Source organism: Zonotrichia leucophrys, chromosome 5, assembly GCF_028769735.1.
Source record: "Zonotrichia leucophrys gambelii isolate GWCS_2022_RI chromosome 5, RI_Zleu_2.0, whole genome shotgun sequence".
NCBI lineage: Eukaryota > Metazoa > Chordata > Aves > Passeriformes > Passerellidae > Zonotrichia > Zonotrichia leucophrys.
The window spans coordinates 20,867,083-20,888,373 of NC_088175.1; the positions used below are offsets into that span (position 1 = coordinate 20,867,083).

Genomic DNA, 21,291 nt, shown 5'->3' on the forward strand with positions numbered 1-21,291 from the left:
GGCTTGTGCCCTCCAGTCTGTTTATACTGGTCGATACACTTGTCTGAAAAATATAATGGATTAGCACATCATTCAACAAACTAGTCAGAAGGCAAGCTCAAGGCGACAGAGACCAAAAAGTAAATTACAGCCAGCAGAAGGGAGAGGCCAAGCCTACAGCTAGGAAACATCATATCACTACAAAACCTGTATTCTGTGAGAATGTTACTTCAACTGAAATGGGTGAAAAATTTACACTGAAATATAATAAAACAATCAACTCCATGATTACATACAAAACTATAAACTGTACAGTTTATGAAATGCAATGCAAAATGTGATGCTCACAAACAGTGCATGCTACAGTCATATCTCCTATCAAAAACAGACATTATTACTCTGCAATGTGAAAGGAGTATTTTGTCTCCAGTTTAGCACTTTTTATTGCAGTGCTTATTTAACACATTTAAATAAGTACCAATCAAACGAGCCAAAAAGTATATAATGAAAAATCTATGAAAGTATATATTATATAGGTAGATTAAACATACATAAAGATGCAATTCAACTCAAGATGGAAGATCATTTTCCTTAGTACAGATAACCTATCTAGATTTCCCAGATAACCTTCAAGGTGAAGTTCATTAGCTACAATTTTTTGCATATATGTAATTAATTAAGCCCCTTTGTATAAGTAATAATTATGGGTTATTTTTCTTTTTTGAACCCCCAGTAGTTGATTAGAAAACTAAAATCAAATCACTGTACTTCCACTTTAAAATTTGTAAAAGTGTTATTTGCAATACTCTAGTTATGCAACACATAAATCTTTTCACATTTACAAAGAGAAAAGAGCCCTAACTTTGTTGTAGAAGTTGAAGAATATAATACCACTGTAATAACCTTCCAGAAAATTAACACAGTGGATGAAATTCACTGCTGTGGTAGATCCTTTTGCTGAAGTGGAGGAACATCAAGAAGAGTTGTGTTTGCCATGCTGGAAGTCACACCGTATGACTATTAAGTAAATTCTTGAAAAGAGTTAGAAACAACCTAGCAGATGCATCAGCAGAAAAGAATGAGAAACTACCTGTCACATGGCTTCCAAAGTCCTGTATCTGAGGGGGAGAAAGCCACCTCTACAGAAAATGAATCTGCACTATCATTCCTTTTCTACATTTCCATTCAGCTGTGCTTATGCATCAATTAGTTTTGCCTTACTCCTGATATTTTCTGTTGTGCTTGTGTCTTACACATGACTGCAGGTATCAGGAAAGATAAGACCAGCATTTCAGATTTCCCTCATGGCCACAGCCTTGGTTTCATTTATTCACAAGATGAACAGAAGCAGATGATTTCTGGAACTCAATTTGCCTATCTCTATTCCCCAGCTCTCACCACATAGAGTCACTTTGAACACCTTTTCTAGGATTCTAGAAGGAGGTCATGCCATAGAGCAATGGACTTTGAAAGGAATTCCCAAACTTTTTAATTCATAACACATGCTTACTGTTATTGGAGCTAAAGGAGCAAGTGTATGTATTTTGGACCACTCATAGTTTGCTTAATCTAGGTTATTTCTGCTCAAGAACTGAAGCCCCTATACAGTGAGGAAACCTCTTGTAACTTGATGGATAAAATCAAGTGTATTTGGATTCAATTAAAATATACTGGATAATATAAATTTCAAATATACTGTATAATATAAATTTCAGTTTCCTGAAGGGACAGGCTCAACAATTAACTCTTTCCAAGGTGTGTGTATATTGCACTGATAATCAAGTTTCTATTTTGGTAATGAGTTGGTTTGGAAAATCACATTTGCATTGGGATATGTCTGTGTCTACCCTTGCACACTCCTTCTGGGACATCTACAGAATCACCAAAACCTTCCCTGTTTAAAGCAAATATGCCAATTTTAAAATGTCATGCCCTACCACAGCTGAGGCCTCAACGTTCAAATATGCTGAGCTTTCAATTCAATATGAAATCTGCCTGTTCTCCTGGCATGGGGCCAACAAGAGACTGATGGGTTTTGACACATTCTTCCCTGGTTTGTTTGTTTCCTGGGCAGGAGCTGTTGTTCAACACCAATCACAATTTTAGATGTTTAGTAAGGTTTACAAAATTCAGACTGTGAATTTAAATATATAAAATATAAAAAATCAATTAAACATTGAGGTCCACGTCCTACTTTTATAAACACATGTAATTTCACACTTTTGACTGACCAAATGATCAAGCAGATGCACATGACCTATGCATCAATTTTGGGTTTTTATAGAGACACACAGGGTATAAAGAAACAAAATACAGACACACAGAGTACCAGTGCTTTTTCATTACTGAAATTCAAGTATTGCTAATAAATGGGTTTGGTCATAATTTTTCTGTCCAGAAATTTTGCTTTTGCTTTGTTTTTGGTGAGATAGCCACTGATTTTAATGAGTTCCCACAGTTCAAAAATCCAAGCCCCAGTCCCTCTAAGATTTAACTGAATAGATTTATCATTTGTTTCACAGCTTTCAGTGAGAATTCATGTGCTCATGTTTCCAGGATCCAAGCCTTTGTTATGATTTATCCATCCTTTCTTCTACTCATACTCTTTTTACTTCAAGTTCAACTTGTAGCATTACCTTTTTTACTGTTGTTTTAACACTCATCTGTCAGAAAACTGTTTTCAGTTCCTTGTCACATTGTCAAATTTACCACTGTTTAGAAATTTTCACAGGACACACATCTGTTTCAGACTGAATCATTTAGAAAATTTCAGCTAAGGCTCAGTCTAGACACAACAGCTTGTTTTTCTTAATCATGTTAAAGCAGTAAGATTTTTTGAGCACTGATCACATTCCCATTTCTATTACAGAATGGATCTGAAACTGGCAGATGGATTTGCCTTTATACCAGCAAGAGGCTATTTGCCATTGCAATAAAAGCACACTGAGACTCGTCCGAGTCATATGCCACTGAACATGCAACCACTTCTTAGACAGATCAATACAAACCTTCATCCTATTTACTTCTGAATCTACAATGCCCTATGCTTATGATGGGGGCCAAGGGTGTGATCTGTGCAGTGACTCATGGGATTAATATATTGGTGTGATTTTGGAGCTGCAGAACAGGAGCCAAAAAAAGAGACAGACACTTCACCAAAGCTGTGCATTTCTGAACTCTTTTTTTGCTCCTGGATCCTGTAAGATGTGAATAACTAGACAGCCTGATTGCTTATATCTGGCATGCAGTCTCTGAGCTGTGATGGGAACATGTGCTTCTGCCACGCACAGGTGTGTGAGAGGGGCCAAATGAATATAAAGGTCTGCCTAGAGGGATTTCAATTTCCATGGCCAAATCTCATTAGATTCCATCCTTTGTAAACAAATTCCAGCCTCCAACAGTTAACAGCACTAACCACACTGCACCTTTCCCCAGTAAAACTAAACGTGCTTCTTCCTACCCTAGTTCTCAAGGATAACCATGGCCAAAAATCAGAAAGCAAATGCATGTGCTCAGGGTTGTAAGGCTGCAGCTGGACATTCCTTACCTCCTACTAATGAGGGACAGTGCAGGACAGAGATAAAGAAATTTTCAGCATGCCTTTGAGGTTGCTCTTTCAATCACTCACTCATACACATTCATACACAGAGATGTATTATATGAAAATATATACGCATACATACTCCTGGCTATAAAGCTAATGCTTTAAGGCATCCTGCATTTTGTCATTATACTAGAGTGCTATTCAGCACAAATAACAGAATTTGTATAAAAAAGAAAATTTAAGTTTGTCTTTGTAATAAGTATGAATGGATTTATTTTCATTAGATGGGAGTGGGATAGCTAATCATCGATGTAGCATTTGTAAAAGGGCAGCAACTTTTATGGCTGAATTTTGAAAGGTGAAAATATTCATCCCTTATAAACTTCCCTTCCACTGTGAAATGAGATTCTCATAGTCACCAATCTCATTAAAAGTTAAAACTGCGTCTGCTTAGCATTAGCAAGGAATAAAAGGGTAAGAAATGAGGTGTCTATGAGAACTATAGCTATTGACATCATTGACCTATAAATACGTCCTCTTCAAGCTGATATACAGCAATTCATTATCCCTGTTTTGATATAATTGCTATTACTGAAAGCCCTTTGCTTTCAAGTGTTAATACAATTGCAGTTAATTTTTCAGATAATCTGCCAAAAAGAACAAACTAATTTCTAAATATTTGATCATAAAAGTTGTCCTCAGCTTTTACAGATAATTTAGTCAAATAATATCAGATAATCTTAGAGCAGATTTAACAGGAAATTGCTAGGGACTCCATCTAAGCAGCATCCATTTGCACTTATATAAATGTACTGAATGTGTAGGAAGACTTTGACAGCTTGCCATATGTGATTTCATTCTGTAGCCTACCTACTTTACCATCAAAAGTTATATCCTTTGAAGCATTGCCAGAATTACTTTAGCCCAGTAGATATGCTAGATGTGCCCTTTAAAAGCCGTATCATTTCCTTTCTACTCTGACTAGTTCAATGTAGCATCTGCTCAACTAAATTCCTTTGAAGGTTAAAACCAAAAAAACCCTGTACTACAGCTCAGTAAGATGTCCAGTGTTGAATGAAGACCATGGATTCAAGAGAATAAATATGACTTAAATGAGACTATAAAAGACAATCAGAAAATTATCAGCTATCATGGGCATATTATAATTATACATGCACAGAATAAATATTTGCATTTCAGGATATGCAAGTGTTTTATTTAAAATAAAAAAAAACTCTGCATTTTTTTTACCTCAAATCCATTATGTTGATTGTTTATATGCAAATTCTCATATTGCCGTGACACGGGTGTTAATGCTATAATAAAGAATATCACACATCAACAACTTGATTCAAAATAGCAAATATAGGTATGAATTTATAATCTCCTTCAAAATCTTTGGGGTTTACAGTTATTTTAAAAGACATGACATTATTTTCACAGCACCTTTCCAGCTGTTGTAGATGACAATGAAGACATAGGCCATATCATAGTATCACAATGAAGCTGTGACATTCTAGAAATAATTTCAGTTTACCTTCTTTAATTTCTACAAATGCTATTTAAAATTGAAGACTGGTGTTTTTGCTAAAGAGGTGAATGGATTCCAGAATTATATGATTTTTTTGGCTGCTAAAGTGAAAACGTTCCAAAACACATTAAAATGGTAGCGTCCTTTTGTAGTCTCTTTGTCCTGTAAAAACCCTGCAATGTCAATTTTAATTAATGAGCTGTAACAGTTACATTTTTATATATGGGGTTTTATTTTTCCAGTTTTGTTTATTATTCTTATTACTTCACAAGAATTTGCACCCTCATTAGGGAAGTTGCAGACTTCGCAAATTTGGAGGGATTTATCTCAAAAGCATCATGAGAATGCTGACTGGACTGTGTCAGATGTGGTCACATCACTGTCCAAAGCAGGTAAAGCACTAATGTGTGGAATAGCTCCTAAGCACTTAGAATGGAAAAAGCATAATTTGTTTTGAAAATGTCTATTTTAGTTGCTGTCCATCAAACACATAACATTTTTCTTCACAGTCACAAGTGTACAGAAACCTAGAGGAGTGTAATGATATCAAAAAAAGAGAGGAGAATAGAACGAGTATTAAGGAACCTACTTGTATTTAGCCAAAGAAAACATCTGGAATAAGTTCAATTTGAAGTGTACAGAATTCTTTCTGTAGACACATTTTAACCAAAAAACAGTAAATAGAAATCCTTATATTTGCAATGAGCATGCGAGAGAATACCATTTCTAGAAACTGGAATTTGCTTATGTTCATTTCAGTGACTGAATGATTTTCTATTAACTGCCTTCTTTTGGGAAGGCATTGCACACTTAAGCAGCAATACATCCAAACTTGATCTGGGAGCTAAGAAGGAAGACAGACTGAATCAGAAGAAGAAAGGAAGAAGATTATAAAAATATCACAATGTTCACCCCTTCCAAACATGCAACTAATAAAATATATACCTTTTCCACTACATTTTTTAGCCAACCCCTCTGGTAATGAAGATTCTTATGTCTTTGGAGTGCATCTTTCTCAGTGGTTAGACTTGAGCTCATTGCACATAAGGTTGGAGTAAATAGAGTATGTACCAATTACAATTAATGCAGGAATCCTCTAAAATGCCTTAACATAATGTTGATTTCAGTTAACTCAAATCTGAATATATAAAATTGGAGATGGGACAAAGAAACTGAGGTATCATATGACCAAAATATTTTAAAACTTGCAAGCAATCTTTAACAAATAAGAAACCAAAACAAGAAATCACTGTCACTCATTCAAAGTACTAGTTGCTTATAGGGACAGAGGGATTGCTCATTAAGTTACAGAATATGTCTTCATTCCCAATGTAAAATAAGAAACATATTTGCAGTATAGAGTAAAATGAGAACCATTAAAAAATCTGTGAAATCTCTTCATTGACTTACAGGCTGTGGATCAGACTCATGTCATGTCAGAAGAAACAAACAGAAGGAAAAGTTATTGCTTCTCCAACTGGATTAATGAATTTTAGAAAAGGAAACATGTCTTCCTACAAACTTTAAGTCATGACTCACACATGCAGCTTTAATGCATAGAAGAGATATAATTACAATTTTCATCGTATCTTTGTTATGCATATGTTATGGAAGTTCAATAAGAATACATGGATAGCTCCATTGTTATTCAAGGAATCTCAGGAATGCATACAGCTTTGTATTTACCACTTCTGCATGAATAAGTGCTGTCCCAAATGAGACATCTCTCTGAAATGCAGTATGAAAAGGTAGAGAGTGTGCCTGACTGTAATGGCTACAGCAGTACTCAGACTAGACAATACTTGTCACCCAAAAGACCCAAAGACAGGAACTCAAACATAAAATAATTAATATAGGTAATAATTCTGTCATTCGTTTTATTAGTATAAGGCCAGATTTATTAACACAAAGGCTTTAAAAGTTATCTGGAATACAGTAGGAGCAGAATACACTATATCAGTTTATAGATCCATGAGATAGAGAAATAAGACAGTATTTCCCCTTTATATTTTACCGTTGCAAACTTTATAATATTATTGCCAATCAAGTGGTTGGGTTGTAGTTTCAAAGGCTTTTTGTAAAATCATGATATTCCCAAAAAGTCTCAGACATCTCCTACATATTAAAGCACATTTTTAGCATTCATGTAGTTAATGGAAAAAGAAGACTTGAAAATACAAAGCCACAAAGGGTGCAACCCCCCTCTGAATGTTAATAAGCCCTTTAAAATATTATTTTCATATATCTTGAGTATGAACCAGACTCACTATTTGAGTTTATGCTGGGCTGTGAGTTCTGAATATCAAAGGTTAGCAAAATTTTGCTTGGTTGCTGAGGAAGAAGCAGCATGTCTCCTCACCAGTCTGTTGCTGAGTAGGGGCAGTGTGATATGTTTCTTCTCTGTCTTCCCCTTCCTGTCTGCTCACACTAGAGCATTTCTTTTGTCTGTCCCCTCATACTAATCTGATTCTGCATCCCTCCAGTATATGCTGCTGATTCCTCTCTCTAAAAGGAAGACGATTCTGCTCTTAGACATGTCTCCTCATTGCTGAAGGAAGAGATTTTCTTTCTCATCTTTTTGCCCTAAATTTCTAACTCTGGGCAAAGAAAGTTTATCACTTCACTCTGTTGCCACATCTGAGCTCCTGTCTGGGAAAAATGAATTGCTAGTTTTCTACTACCTCATCACGTGGGCAGTAGAAGTTCCCCTCTGCTGCATGGCTGGTTTTGGCTGTGCTAGCACTGCTAGAGCAGGCCATGTGATGGGGTGGGTCCTGATGTCAGATTTTGATGGCCTAGCTTGTAAAATGGCTTTAAACTGGCTCTTCTATGGGTTCATCTGCAGAGGAAGCTTCTGTGGAAGTGCCATGAGAATGATAAATAAACATCATCCATGCAGAGCCAAGATACTCAGGATGAATATGGACAGCTCTGAAGGTATGAGCAAACAGCAGAGAGAGCTTTTGATGTGAACGTTGTTAAGGAACTCAGCTGAGCAAGTAAGCTAAAGTATTGGATCACAGTAAGCCTGACAAGTTTTCTGCTGCTCTTTTCCCCTGTCCCCTAAATGCAGAAAGCAACCTGGGAGCTTTCTCTTTCACATTGTAACTTAACCAGGAAGCTGCTGTCAGCTGCTGTGCAACGGGAAGCAGAGGCAGAGGATGTCTTGGATGGCATCCTGGTTCAAATGCCAGAACAGAATACAGGGAAACATGGGGTTAAAATGCTAAAGTAGCATAGGTCTATTTTAATGCTGAAGATGAACAGGGAGTGACAAAAGAATATAAATTAATACTGGAAGAGTAATACATGGACATAATTGTCTTGAATCTCCATTACAAACCTTGGAGATTAAGCACCATTAGCCTCTGGCTCGGGAGGTTCTCTTGACTAGATCCCATCTGCAGTGAAGACACTCTCCACAGAATTTGGAATGCTCCTGCTCTCTTACCAATCCTCTCTTCTCAGAGTAGTATTAATCTGTTAACTCTGAACACAGAGCAAGTAAAGTCCTGACCAAGGCTGTAATAATGCATGATGTTGGCAGAATCAGAGTAAGATGTACTTCCTATCCTTCTTCTGAGCTGCTTCCTGATCTTGTGCTTTCATATGCAAGCCCTTAGTTGGACTGGTAGAACTGTCAGTGAGGATTTGCAGCTGAAGATATCACTAAACTGATCTTTAGTTTATCACTAAACTAAACTGAGTTTAAAGTAGTATTTTATATTTCATTTTTGCAGCATTATTTTGTAGCTCAGAACCATTTGGTGATTGTGTTTTTAATACACATGGGCACTGTTTTATTCCTTTCATAACCTTAAACCAACCCTTTAGTATCTGTGGATTGACCCACCCTTCTCAAGTGCTTGGAATGGAAGTTCTGTCAAGTGAACCTCTACTGCTTCTCTGCTACAAATCTTGAATAATTTCATACAATGGGAAATATCTGAGTCATGACTTTCACTTTCCCTGACTCAAATATGGATGTAAAAGAAAATCAAAGTTTATAATCAGTCTATTTTATAAGCAATGAAAGGTATATTTTCTTACTATTAATGAAAATCTATGAATTATAATTTTTTTTAGAAGTGACATTTTCATCACTCATGAGAAGAATGACTGTTTGAACTTACTCTGAAAAGGTAGAATACTTACTTTTCTTTGAGAGTATTTTCTCCTCATCTCTAATGTGCCCGAAAAGCATGGAAAATACCTTTGGGGCAAATGTGTATGTTTCTCACCAGTACCTGTTTTTTTCCCTCCCCCAATTATTCCACAGCTGTTTGTTTTACAGAATATGCTCCAACTTCCACATGAATATGTTACAATGTAATGCAAAGAAGATACCAAAAGTACTCTGTAGCTAATTTGGATAATATGAATATTAATTCAGGAAAACTTTTAATTTGCTTTAATAGGAAAGAGAAACATAAAATACCTAAATTGTCTTACCCAATTTCCCCAGATATATTTATTAAAATAATCTGAAACCATTGCATCCATCAGGAAGCAAATGATCTGATTGCTAATGTTTCCAGTCTTGTTCAGTACTGGAAAGAGTTAAGAATTGCAATGAAAATACCTTATCAAATGCCCTTTTTTTTCTTTAACAGCAAATGGTAGAAATTATTAAGTGACATAAAAAGTCTTCAGCCTTTAAGTGTTAAACCAATGAGGCTATATTTTATTGCATGGAGAATCTGTGATTCATTTTAACCAGTGAATCCCTTCTGCATAAAGGCTTTCAATGTTTCAGCCTCAATGGCTGGTAAAATATGTTCAAAAGAATAAATAAAGGAAACATGATTCTCATGTAAAATGACATTCCGGATTCCTTTAGTTAACTCAACAGACAGCTATATTCAGCAGAGCCTATAAGACAATTCTGTTGGCAGTATTTAAACACACTGTAGAAGAAGAAGCAAAACAATGTGATCAGTAACAATAAGTTAATTTCAATTAAAAAAAATCATTAAAGCATCACTATGTATTGCATTTGGACTCACTACAAAGTGACAGTCAGCGGATTATTCCACAGATTTCTAATGCTGAAAATTCTGATGGCATTTACTAGCATAACCTTTCAACTCTGAGCACATCAATAGAGGCAGACAGTGGTTTGAAATATGATTCCTTGCAGATAGCATATCCTCATTCATCTGACTGTGGTGCTCTGTGCTCCATTGCACAAACAGCGGCTCACCCACTTCTGAGAGGACACTAATAAAAAAGGCATCAATTTTCAGCTCTAGTACTACTGTGATCTCTTTATATGTTCGACATCCAACATTAAATTAAAATGCTGTTATAAATCCTACTTTCTGAATCTGGAATGAGTGTTGGGTTTTTGTCGCATGAGACTGCAGCAAATCTTGTCAAAAGCAGGGAAGCACGTCTTGTTCACTCAGAATTAATGTTGTGGATGAAAGAAGGAGGTAAAAGAGGTTGAATACAGTGAACTGTGGGTGTCAAAGGCAGTGGGTAAAGCAGCTTTGGGGTACCAAACAGAGCATAACATTTGCTGCTTTCAACAGATTCCTAGTTAGTAATTATAATTAACACTCACTAACTGCACATGAAGAATAGTTTGTTCATTATACAAAGCACTTTAAAAAATCCTGCAAATTTTAAAATGCCATTATTCATCACAGTTTGGGCAATATATTTCTCTGTGCAAGACAAAACGTGTTTTTCAATAACCCGATAAAATAGGCTAAGTGTTTTTTGGACTTTTGGACCTCTTCATGACCATACAGTGAAGGTTGTTACAGAGTGTCTATGCAAAATTATGCATATTGATGTTGATGCTCAGGACTTCTGTCAGGTTGTCATTTGCACTTGAGTTGTCTTAAAAGTTCTTGGGTTGGGGTAGAGATTTAAAAAAAAAAAAAGCATAGACAAAAAATGATTAGGTACTGATATTAAATACTGCGAGGATGGCAAAAATAAAGCTGTGAACAGTGAGTGTGATAAAGAAAGCAGGTGGGATATTTCTGCTATGTACAAGAGTGCCATATATTTTGGAGTCTTTCAGCTGTATCTGATAACCTCCAATGGCAGGTATCCTTTCTCCTTTAAGAGCTAAGCTAAGCTACACTGAGAAGGCAATAATGTCCTCAGCAAAGATACTGTGTCTATAGATATTTTCCCTTGTTCAGTTCATTCATAATTATGAAGAAAAGAAACAAGCTTGCCTTTTCGGGGGTGGGGGAGTGCCTTCAAGAGTGGTTCAATATCTGGATCGAACAGAGGAACTTTTTCCCCCTAAGGATCCTGCCTGAAGAAACCTTGACATGCACAAAGTCAGAACCTAGACAAAGTTGCCCTGGTGAGAACGATAAGGTCACCCGTGGGATTGCTGAGATTATCTCTGTCAAGCACTTGGACAGCATGCAGTCAAATGATGCATCATGCAGTCATTTTCGGGGGGGAAAAATCAATTTCTTCAGCAGGTCGCTATTTGCTTTTCAAAGTGCCCTTGTAGGCCTTCACCACCAAGCATTTATCAATTTAAATGTTGTAAATTGATAATGTGCCACTGTGCCTTGTACTGTTTCTGAATTATTTTGATACTTATATTTTCTTACTGCTCTCAAAATCCTCAGAGCTGCTGTATTTCAATAGAACTCCTCCCTTGTTCACTTCTTTTAGCATAAAATACAACAGTAAATTAATATTCTTACATTGAATGTTAAGGGAAAAAAAATTAAAGCCCCACATGACCAGCACAGAATTTCCCAGGTTTTTATTTACTCATTTTAAAGGGGAAAAACTGTTAAAAAATTATCAGTACTAGTGGACCAATTTACTGTATGAGCACAAATGATCATGTTATGTAGAAGTATTTAAATTCAGAACACTAAAACAATGACAACATCACAAAAAAAAAAAAAAAAGGCTAAGTTCACAACTGGTTATTGTCTAGTTTTGCTTAAAAAAGATTCCAGTTCTGGAATTCTGGAATTATTATTATTATTATTATTATTATTATTATTATTATTATTATTATTATTATTATTATTATCAACAACAATAACAATAACAATAATAATAATGGTATAGGAGGAAAATAAGATAGAATTTACAGAATCAGTGCAAGTGTCAAGATTGCTTTATATTATTTTTAAGCAAACAGAGCACAAAAGCAATCCTTTAACCATCTACTAACCTCAACTTGATTTGCATTGAAAAACAGGTAGAGCATAGTAGTTGAGGTTTTTGCTTCGTAAAAGCAAAAGAAATACATGGCAGTTGCAAAGCATTCTTAACCTCCAGTGATTTATTGGCCCTCAGCCAAGTTATCAGGGGAATCTAATTCTTCTTTATTATTCAAATAAACCACATTTGGCACCATGGTTCCTTTTCAGAATAGCTTCACAAATAGAATGAGTACTGTCATTTATTTGACCTTGTACTTGTGTGCTGTAGCTATAATTTTATTTGCTATTTCATAGAACAAATGCACAGAAAGCCAAAATAAGGAAATATATTATGCTACTGGTAACAGAGTACACATGTAATATACCTGTTGGTTTTGCCTGCTTTATTTTCAAATAGATAAATTCTCAAAATTTTATTCTTGTTTTCTTCCTTTTTCATCTCTATTATCTATCTCTTATTATGCCAGCAGCTGCACTGTTCATTTTTAGTGAGCTCTCTTTTCAACAGGCCAATCTGCTCTGTGTCCTGGGCAAGCAGGAGCAAAGGTAGGAAATATTTTACTTTAAGATGTGGACCTCACAGGCAGGAAACAATGCATACCATCCTTGCTGAGTACAACTACTGTAAGAGGCGATTAAGAACTTGTTTCCTGAATGCAAAAGCATCCTAGCCAGATTATCAGCTCATAATATTTTTTATTAAACCTGAAACATCATATGTCAGGCAATTTTAACCTTTCTGGATAACACATTTTTATTCTATCTGTTTCTGGATAGACTTTTCTCCCTTTTTGTTACTATTTATGTTTCAGCATATGTTTGGTCCAAGTCTCAAACTCGGACATTTTTAAGAGAATTGAAATCTGTTAGGGAAGCACTCACACTGACTTCTAAGTGCTGGAAGGAGCAATTTAAATGCCTCTTCAGTGGTTAGCCATTTTATTTTGAAATCTCATCCCATTACTAAAAGGAAATCAGGGACTGAGGGTTTCAAAGATGGAAGTTACCCTGATATCAAAAACTACCTACTGGCTTGGAAAATGCATGGGTCTAGATACATATGAAGAACAAACATTTTCACATCACTACAGAGATCCAGTGGAAAAAGATGTTTGTATTGGCTACACCACCACAGATCATGTTGTCCAACCCAGAGAAGAAATCCTGGCCAAACTGCACATTTTTAGACATTTCTGGGTCTTTCAACAAATACTACAGCTCATGAAAGAACTGAAAAGTATGTCCCACTATTTCAGCTTGCCTCAAGTATAACTGAGCTATGACAGTTAACATAGACTAAAGCCAATAGACATAGACCCTTTAACTGGGAGATTGTTGGTCCATTTCTCTTGCTTTGGCTCTTTACCTTTCTCACTCATTATTTTCAGCTAACTCTCTTTTCCTAAACTTTGAAATGTATCTCTGCTCTCTGAAACTGATTTGATTGTAATTCCACAGTGTGGTCTGAAGTATACATCTGCCAAACTGGCTTAAAATTCTTGGTTAGCAGTAGTGGGAAGATAAATTATACAAAAAAAATTTCAAAATTTATATGTCGATAGGTGTCTACATATAAGTTATACTCATTGTAATGTCAAAAGGGCATTTATTGCAATTTTTGTTTACTGTTCAACTGTACTGTTACTTTTGCCAGGGGTAACTTTATTATTATAATTTTCAGGCTACCTTCCAAGATATTGTTTTATCAGATTTGTTTGCTATAAGTCCTGCAGCTATCTTAGAACATTGGCATCCATTTGTTTTGCACCACTGGCTCTAAATGTTCAGAAAAGAGTAAAATTGACTACCATAACTGTTGTCACCTGCTGAGATTCAATACAAGAACTATTTTCCTTTATCTAGGGGACATGAGATTTTGCTTTGCAAATACAAAATATATTTTACATTATTTCCATGCATGCTAGTTAAAAAATGAAAACTAAAAAAAACCCAACAAAACAACACCAAACAAGGATGAAGTCTTGGAGAAATAATTCGACCAGAAAGTAAGAATCCAAAGGCAGCACTTGATTAAGCTATTTCAAATAATAATGTACATTATAATGCCTTTAGGTGCAATGCTGCCTGGAGGTTCTATATAAATATAAAGTTTTGGAGTATCAGCATAAAACATATCAATGCTTACATGCAGTGCAAGAAATACAAACCCACATGTATTACATAGCACCAACCCAGAAATTCAGAAGTCATGAGAATTTTAAGTTTGGTATGGTGAAAACTGTAGCATTTCCATGTATATTTGAAAAATGGTTCCAGGGATAGACTTGCTAATAGTTTTATCAACTAATAAGCTTTGACTAGTGATTTAGTAGGAAGCAGCTACAGCACTCCTTTCAAAATTATTAAGAGACTAGCAGTATAATGCTGTACCAAGAGAACAATATATCAAAAATATATAAATACTGTAGGTCTTAGAACTACCAAATGTCTCCATAAACACATAAGAGAAGCAAAAAATTCAGATATTTTAGTAAATTTCAGTAGGTTTAATTCATTATTCTATAAAAAAACAACAGTACCGGTTCTGATTTATGGTAGTTTTTCCATCAGTACTTTCAGTGGCGAACACATGGAAATATTTGCCCTGATATTTCCGATACTCTAACATGCAAAGAAAATTGCTTCATTTATCTGAACCCTTTCTTGAAATGTATATGGATCAAGATGGAGAGTAAAGGCTTAACAACATGATGCGAGTTCAGAGCAAGGAGAGATTTATCAACTCTGCAGTTTGAAAGACAGTGGCAGAAAATGCTTTTAACAAGAGACTAACATAGGGTTAAAGCCAAATTTTTCTTGAACAGATGATATTTCAGATGGCCACACTATTCCAGATGCATCAATTTCCTTGAAAATCCAATCCATATATGTGCATATGCTGTGCTGGCAGGAGGACTGACTGAAATGGCCAAAACCCAAGAGCTAATATTCTTTTGGCCAGAATAATGCAATTATTATTTTCCTAGCTATCAGTCTAAGCATACAGAGCCATCTGTTATGCAAAGCAAACATACACATCTCAATTACAGAAAATGCAGTTGCCTTGACAGAATTTGGATTACACCACTAACCAGGGCTGTAAAATTTGTTTTAAGCTAGTGTATAATGGATGCCTTTCAGGAGTTTCCTAATTAGCATTTACCTGCTTAAACTAATTATCCATCCTTCTTCTTTACTGGCTTATTAGACTTTGTTGGATACTATGCATAAACCAGATTAATATGAACATAAGACAATAATAAACATTAAAGTTCCAATTCTTTACTGTATTAGCAACATGGTGGTGCACCAATTTCAAAATGTGAGATTCTTGATACTAACTCCCAAACAGATTAAGTTAGGGATTAAAGTCTATTACAAAACGAGGGACTTTAATGAGAGACAAGAATACTGATATGAGCTAGAAACAGCTCTTGTTTCCATTTCTATCATTGGGTTTGCCAAAGCCAGCACAAAATAACAATTACTGAACTTATTACAGCCAATTGCTTGCATATTCTTTGAGGACTTAATGAGCCCTATTCATATTCTCACCTGATAATATTTAAAATTAGTCTATTTTGGTCACCAAATATTAATATTTCCCATTTAATTGTTGGTGGGGTACAGCAAAACTGACAGTAAGTAGCCTATGGAAATAGTTGCTTCCTCATAGCTGTGTGGGTTCCAATTTAAAGTATCTGAAATAAGTATTATTTCAGTTTTTCTTTTCCTCCTCAGGGTGACTGCAGTAGAAGTAGATGGTTTCTCTCTGAAAATCATCATGCAAAATATTTCTGCTTCATTTCTAAGTGAAAGCAGAAAGAAGCTATCCTGCCTAAACATTTCTGAATGCTGCAGGATTAGGAATAAGCATTAACAACTAACTTTTTCCCCACTTCTGCCCTGCCTTTTAATCTTTGAAAAACAGTTGTCAGCAATTAAATGAAAAACAAAAAATCTCAAACCAACCCCACCTCCAAATTACTACATTTTACAAATTCATCTTTTCATATTAGTGAGCATTGGTGAAAGCATCAAAATGTGTCCTTGTTGGAACCCTCCCTGCAAGACATTTTAATGGCCTCTTTCAGCATTTCTTGACTCCAAATGACTCCCTGTCATCGTGTCAGCTCCCTGGATAATGCAGGGTACTCCATAAACATCCAGTAATAGGACACAAGGGAAGTACTATTAGAGTGTCCCTTTCCTATCAGGTATAGAGGTTTAAAGTTCAAAACAACTGAGAAAAGAAACTTCATTTGTTCTCGATAAATTAATAATGATCCTTTGTGGCAAAAACTTTTCTTACACATCTCAACATTCAATACTATAGACACATTTTTCAGTTGTGTCTCAGGATGAGCGGGATGCACCTTAAACAGCTTATTCAATAATCCATGGAAAACACAGAAGCCAAATTATTATTTGCTTAATAATAATAAACAGAAGAATGCATCATACACAGTTATGTTCTAGAATTGAAAGCATGTACTTACTTGGGACAGGCCTAAATAGATGGAGACAGTTTCTGAAATGTACAAAAATTTTCCTTCTTGATTTAGTGCAAATACAAATCCATCGAGGGACTACAGAATAAGAGGAAAAAAAAAGAGTTAATAGATTATTAAAGAATTCCAAACTACAAATAGAAATAGATTCAAACAAGGCATCACAGAATAAATTGAGGAAAATATTCTGACTTTTGTGAGAGTGGTTTATTTGAACCCTTAAGACAATTCCTTTGTATTCTGTCTACATATTAATAAGCATCATATGAGTATATTACTAAGTCCAAATTGATGAGTATATTACTAAGTTATTTTACTGCCATGCTTATATCTGCCATGTACTGTATAAAATTTATATCATTTGCTTGATAGAAGAAATGTAAAAGAATAAAATGTTCATTATTTTCTTCATGAAGAAATAAATAAGGAAAACACATAACCTTCCAATTGAGCAGTGTATATAAAAAATCACCCCCTATTGCTCAGAATCAAAGCAGAGAATTTCCATTTCCAAAAATTCAAAAGGAGAAAATAAAATCCTGCCATCACTCAAATCGCTGTGGACCTCAATAATTTGTAAATTAATTGAGGATTACACACACACGCACACACATGCATGCATATACCCACACACCATTTTCCTTTTGTGAGACAACAAAGCCAATCAGCAGATTACTGTCAAATATGTTTACAGCTTAGGTCTCTAGAAATGCTATGAATTTCATCCTTTTGGTGTAAAAGTCTAGATCAGATTTTTCTTTGACAGGTTCAAGTCTTTGGATGTGGTTTCCATTTCAACTGCAAAAACCAAATACAATTGCAGCGATTAATGCACACCTTTTGAAACATGAGTGCAGTTAATAAACAGAGGACTATATTCTAAACTGACACACACTGCACATCCAGAAGGGAGTATACCTCTATCAATAAGAGTAATTTATTGATAGAGGTAGGAATTTTCTTTCTCCTTTATTAGGAAGAAACTACCTTCATACACCATCCATGTCTTTGCCTTTTTGCCTTTTATGAGGATAATTTTTGGCAAACAATCGCAGACTATTGCAAAAGTAAAACCACAAAATTCCAGAAATTAGAAATGCTAAAAGTAGCTCGGAAAGTACGAAATAGCTCAAATTTTGGGAGGAACAAGGAAAAATCCCAAAAATCCTATCCCAAATATCCCCTTGTGATAAAAGAACATGTAAAGGAAATATTAACTGTAGCATTTGAAAGATTAGCCTAGTTTTGGAAAGAAAAAGCACATAAATTTGATGGAGATATATAATGACAAAATCATGTAACCACTCCTTTGCAAATACATAACAGCGATTTCTGAAGGATTTTAATATTTTTATTTTTCTGCTTCTTGACTAATTTCTAACAGGCTGCTAGTCAAAAGCTGTCTTTGGGAAAAATTCACCCATCTCTGATGTAGTAGGTGGTGGAATTAGTGCAAAATCTGAGTTTTCTAAAAATAATAGACTGCAAATTGGAAAACAAACCCTCACTAAAGATACTGCATTAAAAAAGACTCTAATTTATATTTATGAATTAATAAAAATGTAAATCTGCATGGATCTCCTTCATGTAAAAACATTTATATTATGCAAGTAATTTATGGCCTCTTATAAATCATCATAATTTCTTTCTCAAATTATTAACATCACTTCCCTGAATTTTTAACATCAATAATAGGTGGAATATTTGGAACAGTGAAGTTCAAACTTAGATCAATACCAGGACAATCAAGACCTTTGCACATCTGATCTCTCTCACTATGTACAATCTCTTACTCAGAAAAGCAAATCTTTACAGGTCTTAGTTAAAGTATTCCTGATTCTCTGCCCTGTGTTCCTTTGAGGAAACTGGCTTAACCCTCTGTTGAACTGACAACCGTGACACTGTCTCCCTGGCCACCCATCCAGAACTTCATTCTGCACCAAGAAGAAGAAGAAATTGTCACAACGACTCAAGCCTAAAGGCCTCTGAGCAGCAGTCAGTTTCCCTGGGTCTGGCAGTACGTACAGAGATGCTTCAGAGTGGTGAAATGTCCATACTGGCAATGTCAAGCCAACCAGAGGTTTCTTACAAACCTGTTCTTAGCAGTTGGCATGACTGTGATACCTTCCTTTCTTGAGGAAAGGTGTTTCATAGGTTATTTGTGTATAATGTAAAAACAACCTTCCTTTTCTCAGTTTTTTATATAGCTTTTTGTGTGGCCTCTTTGCTCTGTTACTTGAGAGAATGACATACAGTTTAAGCACATTCATCATCTGGTCTGCTTAGCACACTGCATTAGTGTGTAATTATCTGACATATCTGGGCAATTTTTTCTAAGAACGAGAAAAAAGAATTCTCTGAGTCACTGATGCCTTTTCTGCTTCTTTTATACACATCGTCTTATTTAGGAATTTAGGCATAATGAAACAAAAATTTGAAGAATGCTTTGAGCATTGATTAGGCAGAAATGTTTCATTCAGTGTAGTTTTGAAATTTTCTGACACCAGTTTTGCTGGAAAAAATATAAACAATCAAACAATCTCTAGCCAACATAGCTGTTCAAAGAAATTTCAGCCTCCATAGCGAAAGTTTGCAAGTCATCAGCAACTGGAAGGGTGTTGAAGTGAGATCTTAAGCACTTGCTACTTTTCCTTGCCATTAACTCCTTGCCATTCTCTCATTTCCTTTAAATAGTTTTACTTTATTAGCTTTACTTGTTTAGGCTTTTTTTCTCTTTTTCTCTGGAAGAATATTCCTTACTTTTGCCCCCAAGTTTTAAAAGAGAGGTAACTGAGGAGGCAGCACCGAAGGACTGGCAGGGCCAGCACAGCACACCAACACCTTTGGATGTGATTAGTCACTTCCTGTGACATAAAATCTGTACGTTAAGCCAGCTGAGACTAATGAGTCATGGTCATTCTTTCTCAATTTCTTTTTCCCCTTCTCTGAAGCTATGGTTATGTGCAACTCCTGGCCAAATTCAGCATTTTGTTTAATAGAATAAAATGAGGAAGTTTATATTTAATTGTATTTTGAAAGAACCACTGATTAACAGCTAATGGACACCTAACTCCTTTCATGCCCAAAATACAAAGACCTTAAAACAAAAGCTCCAAGAACTAAGCTCAAGTTCCAAATCCTAAGAAAAATGACAATAAAATAGGAGGAGAAATAGCCATCTTCCAATGCAAGGCAGTTCCTCCCACCAGTATGAAAGGGCTGAGACGGACCACTTTTGTGACAATGTTGTTGTTCCTTTTACAGGTCAAACAGTAGTTCTGAAGGACTGCCTCATTCGTTATTCATAGGTATTATTTATGAATATTTATTATTTAAGTAATGCGTGTTGAAATTTTTCAATTTTTCATAAAGCGTATGTCCTTTGTGCATGCCAAGAGAGCAGCAGACTTCAGAGAAGGTGCAAGGCAACATAACACAGGTTATGTTATATACTGGAGAAGAGTATGTGATACCACTGGATACTACATATTCACAAACAATTCTGTTTTAATGAGAAATATCTGGAAGTATTTTTCATAATGCTTATGTATAACTAAGGACAAAATAAATGAGAGAAGGGTAGTGGATTGAGAAAGCTTTCAAATATCTGTTTTGAAAGGAGGATCACAGTGCTTTCCAGACAGAATTTCTTAACAGTTTCAATGTAGTTCACAGGCAGAAGGATTTCTGTTCTGGACATTTCTGAGTTAAGTATAATATAAAAATAGAGTCTGAAAAGGTAACTGTGTTTTGTAATGTCCTATTTTCATCGAAGGAGAGGCCATGAATACAAGGAAAATTTTCTTGACTTAATTTCTCTCTTTTATTTTAAAGTGAATGAAGTTGACTGTCATAAACCTACTCCTATCTCATCTAGTGTGGCAGCTGAGAAAGGGTCAGGGTGACCCCAAATGCCAATTTTGAGCACAATCCAATTTAAGGTAGACTGGCAACTTCTTGTTTAAAACTACACTTACTGGCTTTATGCAAAATGTGATTAAAGCTGAAGCTCTCTATTACTTTTGATTTCAGAAAACCATTATGTATTATGCTGTTTCAATCACCACAGGCTACTTTTTAATTTATTTTTTTTTAACTGCCCCACTGTTTTCAACAGGCGCCAATTAAGATTCTGGGGTCAAAGGGTTAATTACATCTTCTTACCCACTATGTAGAATTTTCTGATTATTAACCAAGGTTGGATTAAGATGAAAAAGAACCGACACAAATGTTAATGCTTGCCCCTCCTCAAGAAGATTTATCATAATACCATGCTGAAATCTATATGCTCTCTTCAAAGCTGTTAAAGAATGAAATCTTGAAGGGAACACTAAAATAAATGCTTTAAAGACATGCAACTATCTGATTTATTGAACCAGTTTTCTTTTTCCTGAAAACTGTTCTAAATTAGCCAGGCAGGACTGATACAAGTTTTTCTTTGTCACATACGAGCAAGTCAATGTGGTAGACACGAAGGAAGTGAGACTCAGATTTAAAAGTCACTAGCTACAGCACACCGGAATTATAATGCAAATTATTATAATTTATATCCTCTGACATCAGAAT

The 21,291-nt window shown here is 35.4% G+C and overlaps 1 protein-coding gene across 6 annotated transcripts in view; it reads right to left on the minus strand.

Moving 5' to 3' along the window:
* NPAS3 (neuronal PAS domain protein 3) overlaps window positions 1–21,291 on the minus strand; it is a 590,252-nt gene that overhangs the window by 161,029 nt on the left and 407,932 nt on the right. For all 6 annotated transcript variants that reach the window (XM_064713740.1, XM_064713739.1, XM_064713742.1 and 3 more), the window contains one exon: window positions 16,714–16,803. In XM_064713740.1, the coding sequence (XP_064569810.1) occupies window positions 16,714–16,803 (90 nt within the window). The remainder of the gene's footprint in view (window positions 1–16,713; window positions 16,804–21,291) is intronic.